General features: G+C 42.9%; 1 protein-coding gene across 9 annotated transcripts in view; it reads right to left on the reverse strand.

Moving 5' to 3' along the window:
* NCAM1 (neural cell adhesion molecule 1) overlaps nt 1–23,266 on the reverse strand; it is a 212,524-nt gene that overhangs the window by 20,717 nt on the left and 168,541 nt on the right. For 4 of the 9 annotated variants that reach the window (XM_033171458.1, XM_033171459.1, XM_033171462.1 and 1 more), the window contains one exon: nt 2,322–2,446. In XM_033171458.1, the coding sequence (XP_033027349.1) occupies nt 2,322–2,446 (125 nt within the window). Of the gene's footprint in view, nt 1–2,321; nt 2,447–14,128; nt 14,132–20,689; nt 20,732–23,266 lie in introns of all 9 variants that reach the window. The other 5 variants (XM_033171454.1, XM_033171455.1, XM_033171460.1 and 2 more) reach the window with 2 other exon arrangements.

Genomic DNA, 23,266 nt, shown 5'->3' on the forward strand with positions numbered 1-23,266 from the left:
TGAAAAATGATTCTGTCTTTTTTTAGTGGGGAGAGGGTCTTTTTACCATTTTCCACCCATTAACGAGAAAAGAAAATATGTCTAAAAGTCACAAAAGGGGAAATGAAACTTTTTGAAATTTTCACAGGTGGTGTGCTGGGTTTGTCTTGTGCTTACCTCCCTTTTGAGATGGCAGAGGAGTTTTGTGGGTCCCGTTTCAGTGTATAGGTCACTGTTTTGGGGGTCTGCATTCAACAGCCCCCTCGGGTAACTATACTTTCTGAAAACCCACAACGTTCTTGGCAGTGTTCTCCTGTAAGCACAGGGAAATGGGGAGACATCTCCCCATCCCACGTATCATGAACCACTGGCAGTCAAGGAGGCTACAGAACACTGGAGAAATGTTTAATTGGAAGAAGAAGAAACACTACCTTAAGCCACTTTGAAAAGACAAGGTAAGCTCAACCCTGCACTCACTGAAAGCCCGCTGCAATGGGGCTTGCTTGCCAGCAGAAAGATCCAAAATGACCCAAAGCTGGGGAGGAGGTGGGGCTGAGCCTGGCTGAGGTTCTGCTGGACCCAAAGCCAGTCTCACTGCTGGCAAGCGACTGTATCAGGCTTGACTGTGTCATATTGCAGCTGGTGCAGGGATCAGGCCTGGTCATCCTGCCTCTTCCCCACCACATACAAAAATATAAACAAAAACACATTAGACTGTAAACTGAGTTGTACAACACATACCAACAACCCGCTTATGTCGTGGGCTGGTTGGACATAGAGGTACAATGGGAGGAACTAGCTGGGGAACCACCAAGGGAACAAGGCTCAGAGCCTGGGGTGAGACAACAATGAGTGGCCAGAGGGAGAAGACTGGGAAGAGGTAACAGGGCTTAGTGAGCTGAGAGTTGGTGACAGAGAGAAGTCCAGAATCAGGGGCAGAAACTGAAGCAGGAGGGTGGTAAGAGAGAGGCTAAGACAGGCATAGGCAAACTCGGCCCTCCAGATGTTTTGCAACTACAATTCCCATCATCGCTTACCACTGGCCCTGTTAGCTAGGGATGATAGGAGTTGAGTCCCAACACATCTGGAGGGCCGAGTTTGCCTATGCCTGGGATAAGAGATAGAGACGAGTCAGGGCTGATGCAGAGCCATGGGTGTCTCCTCCTCCTGCTGCTGCAGCAAGCTCCCTTCCCCACTTGTCTCCCAGAACCAGAAGGGGCATAAAAAGGGCGGAGGAGAGGTTGGCTGCACGCAGGTGCAGTCTCTGAGTGCTTGGGAAATGCCCTGGAGAGGTGACAGGCAGCTGTGAGGAGGTGGGGACGTTCAGTCTCGGCAACTGAGTTTCATGGAGTAAGACCACCGGGAATAAGCTGCTGTGCTCATTAGGCCTGACACTCAACCAAGTCTTCAGAGATCGTGTTTCTGCTAATAAAGAGTTAACCCCAGCTTTGAGCGGTGTGATTACTGTCATTCCTGTGATGCCATAACATCAACAGAAAGCTTTGGCTACTTCCTCTTATAAAACACCTAATAAAAAACCCTCTAAAATATAAAATAACATAAAATTATGAATAACATACAGATATAATTAGCAAAATGTTAAAAACAAGCGCATGTAACTGAATTATATACCTGGATAGGCATGCTGAAATGAAACAGTTTTTAGCAGGCATATGCAATAGTATAGTGAGGGTGCCTGCGTAAAGTTAATAGGCAGGGAATTCCAAAGCACAGGTGCTGCTACACTGAAAGGTCAACTCTCCAAAGAATCTGAATGGACATTATATGGTCCTCGTAGAAGTGCAAGTAGTTCCCCAGATCAAAGCAGCCGATTAGGCACATATGGGGTAAAGCAACCCTTCAAATAACATGGCCCCAAGCTGTTAGAGGTAGCCAAATTGGTGCTCAGGCCCCAAAATGGGGAGAGCTACAGCTCCCATCATCCCAGAAGATTGGCCACATTTGCTGGGGCTGATGGGATTTGTAGTCCACAACATCTGGAAGGCACCATATTGGCTAGGCCTTGGGTGAGAAGAACCAAGGAAATAACTTTTAATTGAATAAAGATGTGTCCTGGATTAGCTTAGAAGCAAGATTTTTGTTCTAAAACAATGCTGTTTTTAACACAATTATTTCTAAAGACTGCAGGCAGCAAGTGCCTGCTAAGACACATGTGTGTGTCATCTAAAAGCAAAACTGCTTCAGAATGATATGCAAACTTATACAAATTTAGATTGACTGAAATCATAGTGAATGAAAAATGTTTTTAATCACTTGACAGCCCAGGAAACAATTCATAAAACACTACGCAGGGCTTGCTCAGATGCCAGTGTCTTACTTACAACTCTGTATTTGATGAGATAGTGCCGAATGGGGGAGCCTCCATCATCTTGCTTGATGAGATTCACTTTAAAGGAGTTTCCATCTTCTCCCATCTGGCCTTCCAGCTTGGGTGCGCTGGGCTCACCTGCAAAAAAAATGGTACATTTCACATTTAACATCCTGTCAAGGATAAATGATTGGCTCAACTAACTACTGAAAGCATAAATGAAATCCCACAAGCATGAAATTCAAAATGGTTGCAGCTTTACGGCACACATTTATTGTGTTCCTTCTGGGAGGACCTGCAGATTCAGAGTGCATAATGCCAAACTACTAAGTACTAACATGCTTAAATGCTTTCAACGAGGATTCTACACAGATTTAGAACCTATGGGGAACTTATCCCAGATTCTTTGACTCTTTTGGAAGGCAGTCGCAAGCAGTTAGGTAGCTGCAGAACTGTCCTTCTTACCTAGTCGCCATGATGGGCAGATCATTTAGCACTCCAACTGGCCTACTCAACCATCCTGGATTTTTTTCAGCTTAGCTACCTCATCATCTAAACAGCATTGTCTCCTGCTGCTGTTTATTTATTTACACAATTTATGAATCACTTTACCAGCTTCTGTAAGCACATGAAGTGATGTACGAAAATCCTATCTTATACCCCAGATTGTAGCCATCCTTTGCTAGGATAACATTGTACTCTTCAAAATAGAGAAGGTCCTATCTGTTAATTTCAGTTTCGTTGTTTCTCATTTTTCTAGTTTTCTGTTCAGTTCGCCACATCAGCTTGAACTTTTTTTAAAAACGACAACAAAGGCCTCATGAAAGTTCATCAGCATTTTAGTGCAAATTTCTAATATACACATTTCTGTATGCAATTTTGCTGAATATACATTTTACAACAGTTCCCCCTAATATAATGCATTATAAATGCTATTTTCACTAATATATGCATTATTACGCACCCTTTACCCTAGCATATACATTTTGTACACATTACTTGGCTGGAGACGTACATTGCAAAATTTGAAGATGTGAAAATTTTGAAGGGTGCCTTTGCATTGCTTTTCATGTTGTTTTGGGAATGTCATATTAGGTAGGTTTGCTTTTAAATGTGAATGAACCAAAATCTCCCCATTCCTACTGCAAATTCTTTCTCCTTGACTGGATTGCTTCTTGCCCACAGCTGCTTACTCATTAGAACTAACAAAAAGGAGCAGAGCTATCTGACCCAACCAAGACTTGTTATCTGCCACGTTCTTAACAGTCGTGCTCTCTCTCCCTCTCATCTGAAGAAGTGTTGTATCTGAAGAAGTGTGCATGCACACCAAAGCTTATACCCAGAACAAACTTAGTTGGTCTCTAAGGTGCTACTGGACATTTAATTTTTTAATTTATTTCTACTGAGTCAGACCAACATGGCTACCTACCTGAACCCCTTTCATTCCACAATTTCTTCCATTTGGTCTGTGACTTCTAGGCACAGGTTTGAGAGGGCTGGGTTGTTGTTTTTTTGACCTGACACTTTCCCCAGGAAAACTTACCATTTACCGCTAAATCAGAGCAAACCCCAATCCACAGAAAAGCTGGTTGAAGTTTGCTCCAATTCAGCTGTGAACAGCCTGCTTTCCCAGGGAAAGTGTTGGGACAAAAGAAAAAACCTCTTGGATCCATGCCTAAAAGCCATGGAACTCTGGATGAGCCTTTACAAACACACACACACACAGCCTTCAGCCTGTTGTCTTCTTTTGGCTTTACAATATGGGCTCATCTACACAACCAACAAATAATAAAACTAGAATTGATTATAACATGTGGAGGGAAAGGATACGTCCTGTAAGTTTGATTATATGAAGGCTACAAAAGTGAGCACACAGGCAATGAGATTCTGACAACTCCAAATATTTAGAAGAATGTCAGAAAGAAGGACCAAGGGTTCCATCTTGCTCTCTGTTGCTGCTGCTGCTGCTGTTTTCTCCCTCTCACATCACACTAGAATTCAGAATCTTTCAATGAAGCCAATGAGCAACAGACTCAGGGCAGACAAAAAGCTATTGCTGTCATCTTCTGGCTTGCGACTTCCCACTAGGGCAGTTGGATTGGCACCATGGGAAGCAAGATGTTGGGCTACATGGATCTTTGGCCTGATTCAGCAGAGTTGTTCTCAGGTTAATATAAGAAGGCAAAACACAGTAAATTATCAAAAGGTAGCTTCAATCTGTTTATAGTTATGGAGGGTCATTTCGATTAAGCATTAAGAGAAAGGTCTCCATGATACAAAAACATTTCCCTTACATCATGGGTGTGGCCAAGTCAAAGAATGAAGGAGACTATGGAGCTCTCTATTCTAGAGTTGCTGCTAAATGCCTTCCCTAACTTAAGGTGTATTAGGGGGTTTGGATGTCGGAAGACTGTCAAGGCAACAGGGTTTTGATTAAAGCCTGGGAATTTCCTGGGGGCTCAGCACATCCCTAACATATCTAGGTCAAGGTTTGGGATGAATCATGGAACCCCACTGCCTCTGAAAACAAATAAGCAGATGGCTTGGGCCCTCAAAGTACCATGTACCTAAAGGTGCAAAGTGGAAGGTGGTCATTTCTCTCCTGGTACCAAATAAACGTGATGCCAATATTTGCAGGTTTTGCACAGAAGGAAGCCAATAACAAGGCATGTATTGCCTTATATCATCTTTTGCCTTTAAAATGTCCTTGCCCTTCCTTCCTTCAAATATCCATGTTCTGGGGAGCACGGGCACTACAGCAGCAACAAATCAATCATGCTTCCATTAAGAGGCAAACGGCCTGAGAAAATGACAGGCACCCTCCCCCCTCCCTGGTTACTTCCAGTGCCCTTTCTCCCTCATTTCCCTTAGTGCCATTCTTGCCACCTGTCATGCTGACTGTGCCACAAGGGAGGAAGGTGAAATCCATAATTGACTAAGAGGCTCCCGCAATCCATCTTTTCTATGGGAACTGATTTGTGCTCCCCCTTCTTTGGAAGGCAACTTGCTCTGACATGGATTTTGGTCCTTTGACAGCCACTGAGTGAGCAAATGACAGTAACAGAAGGGTGAGTGAATAGGCTGCTTTCTTTGGGTAGTGGTTATTGATCTGTTTCCCAGGAGGTGATGAACAATTAATCCTTTACCTGCTTAACAGGACCAAAGGCTTTGCCCTCAATAACCTTTGTTGGGATCTCAGAATTCACCCAGAGACTCTTTATAGATTAGGGTCCTGAGACTAGTTAACAAACTGTTAAGTACTAGTTTGTAAATCCAGGCCGGTTTGAAGTTACTTTTGACATGGCTTGCACATAACAACCTTTAAGGTGGATCATGTCTTTTGCCTTTTGTCAACTGCAGGACATCTTGCCAAGCATTTGGCCCCAATGGCCAATATCCTACTGTTAGTTCCAAGATTCTCGTATTTAAGTCAATGCCACAATAAGGTCCAACAGCTGAGAACAGATACATTCTCCACTAATCTATATAGTTCTTCTTTGAAAGCTTAAGACAAATTCATGAAGGATAATCCCGTAGAGACCAGTTTGGCATGGTAGCTGAATACAGCCTCCATATTCAAAGGTAGAAGACCAAGACTTCCCAGAACTTCCTTTTCTACTCTCAGTAGTATTTTCAGGGAAAAGAAGCATTTTGATTCTATTCAGAATGTGGGAACAGAACTTCCCTCATCCTCAATCTGAAGAAAATTCTACTGGCTGGGTAAGAAGGGGCCTGACTGATGTAATTATAACAAAGCTGTTGCTAAGTTTTTGCTCAAGTGCAATGCAGAAAGCATAGGGCTCCTTGGATAGCGAGACTGCTTCATCTTCAGATGCAGGTTTGCTGATGGCAGAAAAAGTAAACAAGGACACTCAGGAAATTCTGGGGAACCATTGACAATAAGAAGTACTTCATTTCTACTACACTACACAACCAAAAGAAATATAGAAAGGAAAAGTAGCCCAATAAATGTTTCTCTCTACCCACTCCAACCCCACCAGCATACTAGCACTCAGCCAACGAAGCAAGTCAGTATGTGGAGGAACTTTATCTATAAGACTATAATCTACCTATGAAACTCATTGAGACAGAATGCTGTGGTGACCAATAGTGCAGGCTCTTAAAAGGGGATTAAGAGAAATTCACAAGGTGAGGGCCCAGCAACATATTTAGGGGTAGATACTAGGGACCAAGATGAGACTGGTGTGTACTGGAGAAGACTGAAGTTTGGTCTGATCCAGCGGGTCAATTAATGGGTTTTCACCTGACAAAGAAATTTGTCAAATTAGTTTCACAGCAGCCCTGATGCTGCATGTTTAGGGCAAGTGTGGAGCCCAGGTGTCTTTTTCTTTCTTTTTTAATAGATACAAAATGCCTAAGGATTATCTATAGCAGAGAGGTGGGACACTATTGCTGGTTATAACTGCACCCTTATTATGATTATTATTTTAAATAACTTTTGTCATGTTTCATTTCTCACTAGCCAAACACTGAATCAGTCCTAACTCTGTAGAGACGGCTGAAGTCTTGAGAGAGAGAGAGAGAGAGAGAGAGAGAGAGAGAGAGAGAGAGAGAATTTCCTTCTGCATTAATGCATTCTGGAGCATAACCTAACAAAAATGGTTTGATTAGGAAGTGTCCTAATTCATCCCTCAGGCTGCATGTGTGCATTCTTCAAAAAAAGAAAGGTAAAAAAATACCCCTGCTCTCCCCACCCCTCATTCCAATAATGATTGACGAGCAGAAGCAACAGTGAGGACTTGTATGATTAAAGCTCTGGTGCTTTTAGTGAAGTGTGCCTTGTATATATTTCCAATTCCATTAGGATGCCTTATCAGGAATAATGGGAAATAAATTACCGCTGTCAAAATAAATGAACAAAAAAAATATTACTATGCGATGCATTTTCCCTAGTTCCTCTTATTATTCATGGCCCCAAGTGTAATTTGTACTGGGTCACTTCAAAACTCATAGGTTGGGCTTTCTCGGCATATGTTGCCATGCCAGTCTTTGGGGACAATCTGACTGGAGAGCCCTTCACTTCAAAGGAGGATGCGCAGGAAGGCTTCAAGGTCCCCTTTGGCTTTTTTACACAGGCCATGCCTACAGACAGCTTGCCAAAATATCCAGCCCACTTCTTGAACTCACTGCCACAAGATGTACTGGTAGCCACTAGCTTAAGGACTTTACATGTTACATGCGGGCGGAACCATATCTGCCAGCTTGTCTTTCTGCCCTGCAGGATCTATTGACACAAAGAGACCACTCAAGGCTCTTTCACAAATTGCATTAAATGTGTGGAAAAGGGCAGAATCCATGGCCATGAGGCACTGATATTTCATGTGGGTGGGTGGTACATAAATACTTCCATAAAATTAAAATAGAGCTCATGATACATTAGTGCATCATCTAGAAACCTCTTGTTGCTTAGGAACATTAAGAAGAGCTATGGTAGATTTCATAGAAAGATTTCACCTAGATTTAATCCTGTTTCAAGCAGTGGCCTGATGAGATGCCCAGCTTGCTCAAGTTGTGAGTGCTAATTGTACTTCACGGAGGTTTCCTAATACACAATGTATGGCTAGTATTCTAACTATCATCAGGTGGAGCAGTTGTTTTCTGAAATCTGTCAATCAAGAACTGGGGTTTTCTGGAAATTGAAGTGTCCTTAGATTTCTGCCTCAAAAAAATTATTTTCTAACTGAAAGGAACAAAGTGTGTTGACTACCTTGCTGGCCCCCAACCCCATAGTCAATTAGGCCAAACACTATTCTGACTGCTGCTGCTGCTGCTGCTGCTAATGAAGGCTGTAGGTTTTGCAAATCCCATTACAGCACAAAGCAATTCAGCAGTTACAGTGCTTGAAGACGAAGTTACATTGCAGTGCAAATTAAATGGGGACAAATGAGTTCTGACAGGCTGGGGGGAGACAGTGTACCAGGTTACCTCTCCTGGGTGTTGTAAAAGCATTGAGATGATAGTGAAATAATTACCTTTCCCCCAACAGCCCTTGCAGACTATGACTCTCCTGTCCCCTAAAGGCCATAAACAAGGAGGGATTTCCTGTTGCGGAGCTGGGTAAATAATTGCCCGTATTATGAAGGTGGCACAGGCTAGTGCCAAACTGGTTTTGTGCACAGCTGACCTGTGGCAGCTGCTGTGAAACCACCTGGCCACTGATGCAAGCGCAGTAGTAGCATTGCTTTCCCACCACTTGGAAGTGAGGCCAAACTTGCATCACTCGTCATGTGCTTCTGTCATCTCCAAGCGATGCTCATGAGTTCTGGGATTCAGAGCTCTTTGCTCTATAGTACCACCCCCACCAGCAGCAGCAGCACACCTTTGTGAGGTTTCTACTACAAAGTAAGAGCTCAAGCATGTCTGTTGCTTCTTCCTCAACCCAGTTTCTCCTTTATGTCACCACACAGCACATTTACCAGAATGTACTGTAACTCACCTTGTAGTAACTTTTTCCTGTAGCACATTTATTGCAAAATGGTTTTCTGATAAATTCTACAAGAGAGCTCTCAAAAGCTTGGATAGACTCTCAGTGATTTTGGCTATGAAATTATCTTCTAAGTTCATGTGTTCTTTGCTGCTGTTTTAATTCCACAAGGGCTCTGTACAATATATCGCAAGCCCCTTCCTTCTAGAAAACTGCTCAAAGCTTATTAGCAGATGAAGCTGCCTTAGAATGAGTTAGAACATTAGTCCATCCATTCCAGAGATGGAACCTGGACCTTTCTCTGCATGCAAAGCTTATGGGCCCTTCCCCCAGGCAGACCTTGGGCCACCAAAGGAGTTTTAAATGAACTGAAATTAGCATCAGTCAAACTCAGAATCATCATAATGCAAAAGAAACACAATGTAGGTCTCTCCTATTCTCTATAGAATTGTGTTTCGCAAACCAGTGAGCTGCTAAAATCCTAAAATTGTGCATTTGGGGTTAGAAACACGAAGCTTAACCCGGACTTGACTATGCTTGAAGAAGACCCATTGAAATCTGGAACAAACAATAGCACTCAAGCATTCAGTAAACATGTGAGCAGGGTTGTGCCAGCTAGTTGCACCCCCAACACCGGCACAATACCCATGCTCTGAACAAGGGATGCAGATACAGCTACAATCTACAGCAGGGATGGTGAACCTGTGGGTTGTTCTGGCTTATTCTTTATTTACTGCCTTAAATACTGCCTTTCTGCCATGGAACCCAAAGTGGTTCACAATTTTAAAATACTAAAATGAATAAATGGCATCAATATAGAGCAGCAGTGATCCTCTCTCAGGCTGAATGAGGGCACCCTAGGCTTGATGGGCTTCCTTGCCTCTGCCTTAAGACACAGAGGTCTCAAGTGGCCTCTGACTCAACAGTTCTCTCAGGCTATAGCTGGTTCTGTTGGGGGTAGTAGATAGTGCTTGCTGGCTTGGACACCTCACATTCTTCAGACACACCTGTTGCACTGGCACAACCCTCTGGTTGCAGCCTCCCAGAAGTTATAGTTCAGATGTTGTAGGACTGCAACTCCCATCATCCCTTACTACAGTACTGGGCATGTTGGCTAGGGCTGATGAGAATGGAAGTCCAACAACATGGGTGGGGGTGGATAGGTTCCCCATCCATGTCCTAGAGCTCAGTGGAACTTACTTCTGCAAAAATGCATGAAATGAGTTTGGATAATTCCATTTTACATTGTGAATGAGAACATGCTTTTTGTTAGTCATATATGCATGCCCATTTGTTACCCTGAAGGGAGCTTATGGTCCCCAGCTGGAACATGCTCTCAATATAGCTAGCACTTGTAAGTGAATAGTGTAAAAAACTGAGCTGCACTCATTTCAGAGGAGGAATAAATGTGAGTGAGGGTGGATTCATGGCAGGAAATGTTTAGGCATCAATATGGCACATCCATATCATGTTTGATGTTTCTAACCCAAAGTACACAATTTGGCCAGAATTTTTGGCTTAATCACATCACCAAGCTGTAAAAAGGAAAAAAAAGGTAATTATCCAGGCATAAACACTCATGTAGATTAGTACTATGATGCTTCAGCAAAAACAAATAACAGTTCACATGTTTAGTACATTAGTACAGGGGCTTGGCCAAAAAGGCTGCTCCACCCCCCCACCCCCCACAATTTAGGCCAAGCTTTAAATAGTTCAAAAGTTTGGCTGAACCTTAGTAAGAATATTCTGTCCGAACCAACCAATAATCTTAGCATAACTCTTAAGTGCCACTAGCTGAAGAGAAAAAGAAGTCTGGTTATTAAAAAGTTCATACAAAAGATCATGCTCAGAACATGCACGTGAAACTGAAAAGAGAAAGGAGCTGGGAAGCCAAGATGACAGCTGGGAGAGTAAAGGGTAGCCCATTTACACAGTGCCTTCAGAGTATATTCTGTTGGCTGTTAACTTCTAGGAACACAAATGGATCCTGCAGTAGACTCTTGAGGTGTGAGGTACTTCTGTTCATAATTCCAGACAGGCTGGGGCACTCTACCTGAAAGAGATTTGGTTGGCCTCTTCCTCCAACTTTAGGTGAGCTGTCAAGATTTTTAAAGTTATTTTTCCCACCTAGCTTTTAGGTTTGAAGCTTTTATCTCCCCTACAAATCAAACTGTGGTTGTTCTATACTGCGCTTGGATTTAATATTTTTTAAACTGGTAGTATTATATTTCAGTTTTTTATTGTAAATTGCTTTGGGGACCCTCTTCTGGGAACCAAAAAGTGGTATATATACAATCTTATAAATAAACAAATTGCTGTGGGTCTCTTACGCTTTAGGATAATAAAATTAAGTGAATATTCAGGGCTGAAGTCAAAAGGCTTCCTTTTGTGCAATGGCATGAAGTCAGCTAGGTACATTAGGACAGGCAATTAATCATTTGCTTTTATCTGAAACTGGATAGGAGACCATTTGTAGCTGTGACCTCAACAAATACATTTGTAGCTGTGACCTCAACAAATACATTTGTAGCTGTGACCTCAATGAATACAGCAGCAGCTGCATAAAATGTGGCGCAGCTGATCCAGATTCCCTCTGCCTACATGGCTGCCTTGTCAAAACTGGCAGAGGTGGATACTGACTTAAGATTTCAAAAGAGATCTTAATAGACTGCAGGAAAAGACAAACAATTTTTAGGGTAAGGACTTAGGGAAACTAAGTGGTGTAGTGATTACAGTGTTGGACTTAAATCAGGGAGATCTGGGTTCCAGTGCCCTCTTTGGGCCAGTCACTATTTCTAAGTCCAAGCTAATTCATAGGGTTGTTATGAGAATAAAAAGGAGGGAGAATGAACTTTGCATTCCAACCTAAGATCTTTGGAGGGAGAGTGGTAAAAACTGATAATCAGAATCATTAAATTTGGGACTTTGAACCTTGGTAAGTCCAACCTCAAAGCTCAAGGCAGGATCTGCAAGACAGGATGCAACTTAAAAGTGCTCATGAGAAGTGGTCATCCAGCCTGTGCTTAATTGAGTATCTTCAGCAAACCTCCAGAGGCAGTTTGTCATTGTCAAGTAGGAACTTCCTTCTAACATATAACTGAAATCTGACTCCTTGCAATCTCCACACACTGATTCTAATCATGTCTTCTGGAGCAACAGAAAACAAGTCTGCTTCAACTTCCATGTCTTCCTTAACCTTCTCTTCTTCAGTCAAAACATACCCCAAAAAGGGTGGTAGTGGGGTTTTGGCAGTAAAATCAATTGCCACCTTACTTCAGTTAAGTAAAAGTGGAAGGACTCCTCCATAAAATCAGCCTTCTCCAACCTGGTACATAGTTCATACAGCCTTGGCCATCTCCACTGAACATGAACATCCTTCCCCCTTCTCATTTCTTGCCACCCAACTTCACCAATTCTTTCCCTTGGCCACTGTGTAAAATGGGTGAAAAATTGTGACAAAAAGGTTTGCCACAGTTTCTAACCATTACCGGTGCCCATCACAAGTGGAGAAATACATGAGGTGGGAAAAGAAAAAGGGGGAGTGGGTTAAAGTTAATTCACAAATAAATGACACAGGTGTGGGGGGGGGTGAAAGGTTGTGCAAAATCAAGATGGCTAGATGTTAGTTCCATGTGGATGTCGCCCAAACATCTGTGGAAGGAGAGGGAGAAAGGGCCAGTGGCTTGTCTCCATGCATGCAACATCTGATAGGTTACTGGGGTTAGTTTTCGTGGCTTACCCCTGTCTAAATGCTTCCCACAGTAAAGGAGAGGAAAAATCCAAGACATGAGAGTCAAACAAGGTGAAATGCTCAACTCTTTGGTGGGTTTACCAAATGATCTATCTCCTGGGAAGCAAAAATGCAGGGGTTGTTCCTCTCTCCTTGAAGGGAGCACATGGAGTGTTAAAAGTGAGATTGCAAGAATCGCTCTAGGAAATCCGTTCCTTTGTTGCTGCCATCAGCTCTTACAGTGGAAGGAAAGTAAACCTATTTCCTTATGTCGCAAGGGCCAAATCATCTGCTTCCAGATTATGGAGAAAACCTCTAGGTGTATCTTCAATATGGCTTTAGTACTGGTGTGAAAGTCCCTTCCTGGCTTGCAAAATATGCTCAATTAGTAGAGAAGCAAGTGGAGCCCACAAGATGCCAGACACCATGGCGTTATTCCTACTGCATGGATTGTTACGTGCCAGGCAAAAAGCTTGCTACTTGGTTTTGCCTATATGCATGTGTGTGTATATAAATATGTGCACACAGATAAACAATACATACGCATACACAATCATCCTCTAAATTCTTTCCATGATGGGAATGAATTTCTAAGCTGTTTCCCCCCTCCGTCTTCTTATTTATGCTAATTGATTAAGGTGCTCTTAGGAGGAAGATTAAGAACAACTGAATCCTATGGTCACATCCAAGACCCCTTGGATGCATGGCCAGCACTAGAGATGATGCTTACTCAACACAGGGAAGCTGACCGCACTGTCAGACATGTCAGTCTACAGTCTCCCTTCTCTCCATATTATGTCACACTCTGCTTAAGCATAATGGGGGAAGGAGGTAAAAATGACCCTGGGTTGCAGTTTTGAAGCACAATGCCTAGATCTACTCTGTGGAACTGACTGGAGGCTTTGAATCAATGCAGCAACTCAGGTCTCCCACACACGAGAGGGAGATTTATGCGGTAGGGGCAATTTAGCAAAGTGGCAGCATTAAGTACAATCCTATCTACATCAGTTATGTTCCTTGGTCTCCCAGTAGAGGCACCAGGCAAAAACATTCCTCTTTACTGAGGCCTTCGGCCATTAAATAATCTATGACCTGTTAAATGCAGGGTGGGTGGTGGATGGACTGTTATTATTCTATTCTATTCTATTCTATTCTATTCTATTCTATTCTATTCTATTCTAATGCTGTATTTTGTGTATTGTTTTTATTATTTTGCTGTGTAAATTTTGTTCTTAATGTTGTGCACTACTCTGGGATCTTAGAATAAAGGGCAGTATATAAATTGAATTAATAAAATAAAAATAAGCTTAGCAGTGCACTAAAAAGGTCACATGCAAAATAGGCTCTTTGCATCAATGGAAGCAAATGATTCAGCCCAGCTTTCTGACTGCTGTGCTATCTTGCCAGCTCAGTAAAAGGATGGCATGATGGACTTTAGTTGGTTTTGCATGCAGATAGAAGGTGTTGAACAAAGCTGTATAAATAATAAAAGGTTATAGAAGAAAATTTCTGAGTATTGGAAATTTAGAAGTTCCTGAGCGGAAAGTGTATTTTTGGATATATATATATATATATCTATTGTCCTGTGCAGAACTTGTCAACCAATCAGAACAAAGCTGTGTTTTGTTGTTGTTTTAATTTTTACCTTCTGTTCACCAGCGTGGACGACATCAGCAGCACCATGCAAGCCACATGACAAAGTCACATGATACGCACGCACATGATTTGGTTGAAAGGAAAGTGGAGGAGGTCACATGAAAAATACAAAAAAAATTTAAAAACTGATGTAAACAATGGGCAAAAAGAATCAACAACATTCATAGATTAAATTAAAGTCTAAACAAAATTAAATTAGCCACTCCACTGAAACACTGGGGGAGACAGTAAAAAAGAAAAAAAGAAAGAAAAACCCACCAACCTGCAAACACAAGATTATTATTAAACAGGAGAAAACACTGAGTTACAACAGCAAGAGATTTGGTTGGTTAGGCAACACTGTGGGTTGCATATTAATTAATACTAAAGTCAAGAAGAGAAACAATATATATATATTGAGTCAAGAGAAACCTTTCTCATAGAAAACAAACTGGCATCCATAATACCACTAAGGAGGAACACAAAACAGAAAAAAGGGGAAAGTAGTGTTATTTAGAAACAGCTCGCCCACATGAAGGAAAACTGTGGAAAGAAAAGTTAGCTTCTTGGATTTATTGCAAATGGAACTTGCTGTCTCCTATTGATGAAATCTCCTCCCTGTAGGGACAGAATAGCAAAACAAGCAAACCCACCTACACATCTCTTGGTAAGGAGAGAAAACACAATTAAATTAGTCTTTGTCTGAGGACTGCTGCCGTGGATACAGCCAGGTAAGGAGAGTAAGATAAATACAGGTTGCTTAGAAACACCACATGCTCAGATGAGGTCCATGTCTACAGCACAAACTGGCCGAGGACCAGCTGAAACAGCCAAATTAACACAGGAAGAGTCTGAGAGGGTTGAACAAAATCCTGAAGGGTGTGGGTGTGGGTGGGTGTCACATAACCATTTCACTACATGAGCAAGCTCACATGGCAACCAAAAGACCTGGAATGCATTTGTTGTGCAAGCTGAACATCCTGGCAGATTTGAAAGCCAGCTGCACAGTGAAACAGCTGCCTGAGTTCTTGGGCACTGTGATGAATTTGGCTTATATTCCCTGTCTTCATAGGCGTAGCCAGGGGAGGGCAGCGAGAGGCAGCTGCCCCCCCCCCATGAAGTAAAATAATAGAAATACTTAACTAACTGACCTATCATGTTGGGTCTTATTCCCCTAACAAAAGTCCTCCCCCCCCCCCAACAAAAATCCTGGCTACGCCCATGCCTCTCTCTCTATCATGTTAATGTTTATTGATTCAGATGTATAGCATGCCTCTTTCTGAAGAACTGGGGCAGGCAACAGAAATAGACTGAATTGCTTTCTCCCATAGTCACACACTGAAACATATGAGGAACATAGGAAGCTGGGAGATCATAGGTCCACCTAGGTCAGTAGCTCTCCAAGGTACTCACTAATGTTTCCTTGTGACGTGTGGGGAGCAATGGGGTTCTGTCCTGGGCCCGTTGTAGTTCAACATCTTTATAAACAGCTTGGATGAAGAAATTGAGGGATTCTCATTCAAATTGTAGATGAGACCAAACTGGGAGGGGTACCTTAACTGATTGGAGAACTCGGCCCAAACTAACAAAACGAATTTCAATTGGGACAAATGTGAGGTTTGACACTTAGGCAGCAATAACCAGCTGCATAAATATAAGGTGGGGGACACCTGGCTTACCAGCAGTACATGTGAAAAGGATCTAGGGGTCTTAGTAGACCACACACTTAACATGAGTCAACAGTGTGGTGCAGCAGCAAAAAAAGTTAATGCTATTCTAAGCTGCATCAACAGAAGTATAGTGTGCAGGTCAAAGGAAATAATAGTACTGCTCTATTCTGCCTTGATCAGACCACACCTGGAGTACTGTGTCCAGTTCTGGACACAATTTAAGAAGGATATTGAGAATCTGGAACATGTGCAAAAGAAGGACAACCAAAATGATCAGGTATCTGGAAACCAAGCATTATGAAGAACAGATGAGGGAACTAGTATGTTTAGCCTGGATAATGAGAGAATGAAAGGAGATATGAGAGCCATCTTCAAATATCTAGAGGGCTGTCACATTCTGTAGGCAGTCAAAAAGGTGGTGTTAATAGGGCAGATGTTTAAAAAGAAACACCAATCCTACTTGTGCTCCATTTTAATGGAGCTTTTGTAACACAAGCACTGTGTTTAAACAGGTTTGATGGAAATGGAAATGTAGAAAACAGAGAAGCTGTTTGGTGTTGCCCAACAGGACATTACACATTGCTACTCAAGATGAGAAGCCATGTGCCTTCATAGAGATTTGGTATTATCTATAATCCATCACCTCTTTGCTTTTCATTCTCTGTGAAATAGTAAAGGTAAAATGGTAAAGGTAAAGGACCCCTGGATGGTTAAGTCCAGTCAAAGGTGACTATGGGGTTGTGCCGCTCATCTCGCTTTCAGACCGAGGGAACCGGCGTTTGTCCACAGACAGCTTTCCAGGTCGTGTGGCCAGCATGACTAAACCACTTCTGGCTCACGGAGGACTGTGATGAGTGCCAGAGCGCATGGAAACGCTGTTTACCTTCCCGCTGCAGCAGTACCTATTTATCTACTTGCACTGGTATGCTTTCGAACTGCTAGGTTGGTAGAAGCTGGGACAGAGCAATGAACCGCTAAAGAAAAGAAAAAATCACACAAGTTTAAGCAAGTTGTGGAAGGTCCACAAGGATTACCTTGAAAAAGGCCCTCACTCTTTCCTTTCTCTCTCTCTTTCATCTAGCAATACTTTTTGAACTGGTCAAGGCTGCTTTTACTGCAAGGGTTGGCCCCTTCAGCTGGCAGCTCATGGGGTCCTTATATTTCAAGGGGCTTTAACTCCTCAGGCTTTAGACATCTGAGTTTTAAATCTGAGGTGCCAAAATATCTTGGGCTAGTATTGAAGATGGCACTTGGCAGAATGGTGATTATCCAATGTGCTTTGATTACACCAGGTCAAATGGGAATTTCTATATGGGTTCAGGCCACGCTGATGGATGACCTTTACCAGGACAGAAACTTCTCTGTGACTTTCAATTTCATTGACCATGGTATCTGGCTGGACTGGCTCTGTGGGATGGGCACCTGGGACACTGTGCTACAGTAATTCCATTCCTACTTGCAGGATCATTAGGAGAGTCCTTTTCAGGCTCATGGCAAGTATGTTATGGGATCCTGCAGGGCGCTATTAGTGCTACTCAACATCTACAGGTATAACAAGCCATCTTGAATGTTCATTGGGAGTTTTAGGGCAAGCTACCTTCAGTGATCCAATGTCTGGATGTGGGCTACTAAACCTCACCTGAATCCTAGGAAGACAGAGGCTTTGTGGGTTGATCATTCCTTGATCTGGAAGATGAACAAGCTGCTTGCCCTGAACAGCACTTAACTTTCTTTGAATAAGCAGGTATGTCGTTTGGAGTGACTCTTGAAACCCTCTTCAACTTGAGGCACAGGTGGTCTGGATAAGGACAAGCTAACCACAGTAGTCCATGCACTGGTAATGTCAGGACTGGATTACTGCAATGCCCTCTATGTGGGGCTGCCCCTGGGTCTAGACAGGAAGGCTCAGCTGGCGCAGAATGCTGTGGCTAGACTGGTGATGGGAATGGACTACCATCAACACATGACACCAGAATGTTGAGATTGTTAGCCCAGGCAGATCAGGCTATCTGGGGAGCCAGTAGGGAGCCTGCTGACCAGCATCTCATGTAGGTTGACAGTTGAGATGAGACACCCTTTAACAAAAGACATTTACTAAACTACTGTTTTATTTTTAAATTCTTTATACCTGAGCCACTCAAGCACAGTGGCTTTATAAGGTAAAAAGCTTTCCCCTTTCCACTACCCTCCAAATAAAGAAATCATTCCTGGAAGAAGACCGTCTTTGTCTTTAGTCCAACACCATTTTGTTTGGACAGGAATGGCAAAAAGTAAGTTTTTTAGCACCTTAAAAAAATTACTGATGTTGAAAATTGTCCTAAGTCCCTTTAGAAATGAGGGCAGTAAGAAAATGAAGTCTTGTGAATACATGTTTGTCCAGTGCTTGCCTAATGAAATATATCAGAGTAATTCAGTTTCGTGTACATTTTAATGGATGCCTGTACCCAATTCACACATCCCCAAACTATATGCAAACAGAAATGTAGCTATCCTGCAAAATTTGCCCTTCTCTGATTTTTGGGGTGTAGTTACCAATCCCAAAATGTGTATGCAAGGGGAAAGTGCACATAAAAATACATATGTTGGTGAAAATAATGCACAAAAATGCATATGAGAAGAAATTGCTTGCAAAAATATGTATTTTGGTAGAAATATGCACTAAAATGCTGATGAATTTTCATTGGGATTTATAACTAATTAACCAACCAACCAAGCAAAGTGGTACTTAAGACTAGAAAAATGAGAACCTTGGGGGGGGGGGGGATGAAATCAACAGTTCTTAAACCAGGGTTGGGGAACATATGGCCATCCAGATATTGATGGACTCCAGCTCCCATCAGTCCAGCAAGCATGGCCACTGGTCAAGAATACTGGAACCTGGAGTTCAATGATGTCTGAGCAACAAGTTCTGTATCCCTGTGACTACATACTTAAACAGTTTTTTTTTAAAGGAATGTCAATTTTAGTTCAGAAAAGCTTTAAGATGGTGCTCATTTGTGGATAGGCACACTTGTCCTGATCCAAACCCCAAATCAATGCATTTTAAAGATTGGTGTGACATGCCAAGCGGCCTCCCTCCCACCCCTTCTTTCCTAATATGTAAAGACCACCTCCTTACAGCTGCAGAACTGGAACTTTCCCTGCTTCCCACTGGGAAGGACAAACCCATATTCACAAGACTCAAGTATTTTGCTGTGCTGGGAAAAATACAAAGCAAAAAACTCTATCGAAGGCCAAGGCTTCTTTACAATAAGAAGCCCCACCTGCTTTGAAGCAGTGGGGCAACTGGGGTTATGTGCATGGTTCACTGGAAGGGTAGGCTATTACTAACTCAGTTCTGTGGGAGATGACAAGGTATTCCACACAGTAATTTGACACCATGACGTAAAGTTCTGGTGACATCAGTATGCCCCAACCCCTCTTCAAGCCATGAAAAAAACAAACTGTGCAGATTTTAAATATTCTAATTTTGGGACCCGTAGATAAACTGTAAGCAAACCCACCATGTCTGCAAAGACACCCAGTGGCAAATTGTGTGTTAACTGGAACTCAAATCAAGCTCAGAATTATTATGCAGTTAGTCATGCTCACCTCAAAGATGTCACAAGGCAGAGGTTTTTAACAGGTGTACATTTTATCAAATGCAACCACTCCATCCCTTTGAGTCCAAAGGATGTATTTGCCGTAGATGTTTAAATAATTTAGAGGAACCACATTTCATGCCACGTCCTCAGGTTCCCCGCAACTCCCTCTGAGGAATGCTAATTTACAAACCACAGAATGCAACTTACAGCAAGAAACTGGAATTTTATTTGAATCTCCTTCAGTGGCCATTTTCATATATTGGTCATGATGCGTATTGAGGCTTAATAGGATATGAGAAGGGCAAAATCCCAAGAAAAGAACTGTTAAGAAGTTATCCTATATTAATAATAATAAAAAATAGGTAATAGGTAAAGGTAAAGGTACCCCTGACCGCTAAGTCCAGTCACGGAAGACTGGGGTTGCGACGCTCATCTCGCTCTATAGGCTGAGGGAGCCGCCGCTTGTCCGCAGACAGCTTCCGGGTCATGTGGCCAGCGAAGCAGAGCAGCGCACGGAAACACCGTTTCCTTCCCAGTGGAGTGGTACCTATTTATCTACTTGCACTTTGACGTGCTTTCAAACTGCTAGGTGGGCAGGAGCTGGGACCGAACAACGGGAGCTCACCCCATCGCGGGGATTCAAACCACCGACCTTTGATTGGCAAGCCCTAGGCTCAGTGGTTTAGACCACAGTGCTACCCGTGTCCAGGCTATATCCAATGTCAATACTCGATGTTGTTTCACTGGGACCTGCCAGTAGACTAGGGCAGTTTTTAATTGAGGGTTCCATGTCATCAAATAGAGAGAAATTTTGGATAATCACACACAAGATCACAGCTGTAGGCTTCAGGGGCTCAGAGAAACAACAGATCTCGTTGGGCATTTTATTTCCTTTTTGAAGGCTTCTTAAATTTACCCTGCTCTGTTTTAATTAAGCCTAATCTAGTTTTTCACCTCTAAAACGAGGGAGCAAGCTCAACAGGATGTTAATAAAGAGGGAGTTAAAGGGGAAGCCCAGCTAAATATTCAGATGAAATAGGTGTTAATTCCCGACAACGTTAAAAACATAGATCGCAAAACACCAGCATACAATCTGCAACACCACCTGGGGGGAAGGGAACTGTGCAGGGATGAGGGCGCCACATCTTTTCTTACTCACACTCATTCATGCTGGAGTGTGCCCATCACATAGTGGGGCGTGGCATATTAATGGCTCCTGGCCGTGCACTCTATTGCACACCATACTGTTTTGTAAACATGTCTGAGGGGTGTGGGCGAGAGAAGGGAAGAGGGGAGGAAAGCCTTTCTGCTACTCACGGGCTGGCTCTGTGTTTTCAGATTCAGTATGATGCTGGGTTGCTATGGAAACACGAAGGATAGATCGGACATGTAAAGGTAAAGCCTGGTGTGAAGATAAATTACGAAGGAAAATAAAAAGGCGAGGAAGGGGGGAAAGAGAGCCTGATGACAAAAAGGCAAGGGCTGAAGAACATTTACGCCAAGGATTTATAAAATAAAGAGAGCCATAGTGGTTAAAGGACTGGGCTGAGGAGATCCCGGAAGTTCCCTGGGTGATCTTGGGGCAGTTCCTCTCCTTCAGACGAACCTATCTCAGGGTCAAACTAGACATTACTTTAATTGCATAGTTCAGAAGTATGTCTAGAGTTCCCTCAGAGGATAGTTGTAAGGATAAAACAGAAAGGAAAGTTGGGGGAGAAGTGAACAAGGTCCTGAACTCCTTGGAAGGAAAAAAAATGTAATAAATAAACAGAATATTGGGGAAATGTTGATTGAATACTCCAACAGTTTTTCATTCTTCAGGTGGGAATTCCTTGTCTGCCTCTTTGGAAAAGCAGGAGTCACATCAGCTCCATTCCGGAGGTTGGAGGGAACTCCTTAGGCCAGTATCCACCAACCCAAATTTGGCTGTAGTATGAAGCCTTCAGAAAACAAATATGCAAAGACTGTTGCAAGACTACAGAAATCTAGGGTGTGGGTGTGTGCAACAAAATACTGTGGTGTTCAGAGGAAAGCTCCAATTTCGGTTTCCAGTAACTCCATTTCATCTCCCTGCTGCCCCACTCTAACAGTCAGGTTAGTATTTTGTGCCCACAAAGTATACTCAGTTGTCTCTGTGTTTTGTATGGAGTGGGTGGGTTCCTGAGGGTTTTCCCCTCAATATTCTTTGTGTGTGTGTGTGTGTGTGTGTGTGTGTGTGGTGTCCATTTTGGCCGTTCCCCAACACTCTCTTCCAAATACAACACCTGCTCATTTATGGTCATCACTGCATAACATTACTGCAGGTTAAGAAACCCATAAAGTACTTCTTAATGCCTCACTTATTGAAAACTTTTAGAGAACTGAAGAGAGATGTGGGGTGGTCAAAAAAAAAAAAAGAGGCTCTTATTCCACAGAAATCAGTCACCTCTATAATATAGATTGTGTAGATGTTCCCATTGCAGAGCTTTGTCTGTCCCACCCCAGGGTTGCTCTGTCCTCTGAGAAACAGAAGAGCACCAGGTAAGCTGAAGAGCAAGAACTGTGAGAAACTCTTGTGTGGGTTTTTGTTACAGCTGGACTTCCCGACAGGGGAGAAATGGGTGAGCAGAGTGGTTACGAGACTGAGTTGGAAGGCTCCTGATGCAAGGCTCATATGACTCAGCAAAGTTGTCATTGGCAAATGCTCACTGCCTGCAGGTAGTATGCAATGGCAATGTCAGTCTACTTCACAGGGTGGGTGTAAGGAGTGTTAATATATGCAAAAGGAGTGCAACTCAAGGTGCTCCTAAACCAACCACAAGTCCCACCCACCCCCATTTAATTTTTGAAGGAGTGGGCATGGGTAACTTCTGCTTCACAGGCCAATATTAGACCACCATATTCGCCCACGAGGCTATTTCCTACAAACCCCACCCACCTGCCCATCAACTGAAGTTACTGATTACGTCAGCTGATGCGTAGGACAGGGTTTAATTGGTTGTGTGATCCAGTTCCCAGGCAGAATGATTTAATCGCCATTCATCAGCCAAACAGAGATTAAAGCCCTGTGCAGAAGCACCCTTTGAAGCAGCTTGTGCATGTGTGCTACTTCAAAAAGGCTTTTGCAAGGGATTTAAGATAGCTCCTGCACCCCTTTTTGAGCCTCTGGATGCTCAAATGGGAATAAAGGTCTGTCTTTTGCAAGTGTACCCCTCCCCCTTTAAGTCTCCAATCCTGAAGGCTTAAGAGGGAAGCGCAGATAGACTTGTAAAAGACTTTGTGAGCATCCTCTCCACTCCCCATTTGAGCCTCCAAGATAGGGGACTTAAAGAGGGAAGGAGGAAACTCAAAGCCTTTTGCAAACTCCTCCCTCTCCCTTTAAGCTCCCAATCTCACAGGCTTAAAAGTGTGTGGAGACTTGCAAAGCGCAAGTGATTTTGGCAGATGGAGCAGACCCTCCTCCTGTCAAATCTGGCCTGTGAGACACAACTTCTATGGGTATGGTCCAAGCAGACAAAAGAGTTCCCCAGTCATGGAGTAGAACAGTTCATTATTCACACTGATATAGTGTGTTGCTATCTGGGGCCCTTGCAGTGACAGAACGTATTTTCTTTCTCACTCTATCTTAATAACATTTAAGAAACAACATTCCTGCAATTAAATTCAAAAGGTTATCAGCTCAATCACAATTTAGTAAAGAAATGTCCGCGCCATCATCTCTCCACCATTCCTTATGCTCTTTCTCAACCGCAATCAGCAGCTCTGTAATGAAGCAGACTGCTTCACAGTTTCCATCTGGAATTGTTTTGACAGCAAGCTTCCCCCCTCCCCTTTTAAGCCCAGGTAGGTGTGTGTGTGTGTGTGTGTGTGTGTGTAATTAATATTGAAGCCAAAATGGTTGCAATTGCAGCCTTG

The sequence above is a fragment of the Lacerta agilis genome, chromosome 15, assembly GCF_009819535.1.
Source record: "Lacerta agilis isolate rLacAgi1 chromosome 15, rLacAgi1.pri, whole genome shotgun sequence".
Lineage (NCBI taxonomy): Eukaryota > Metazoa > Chordata > Lepidosauria > Squamata > Lacertidae > Lacerta > Lacerta agilis.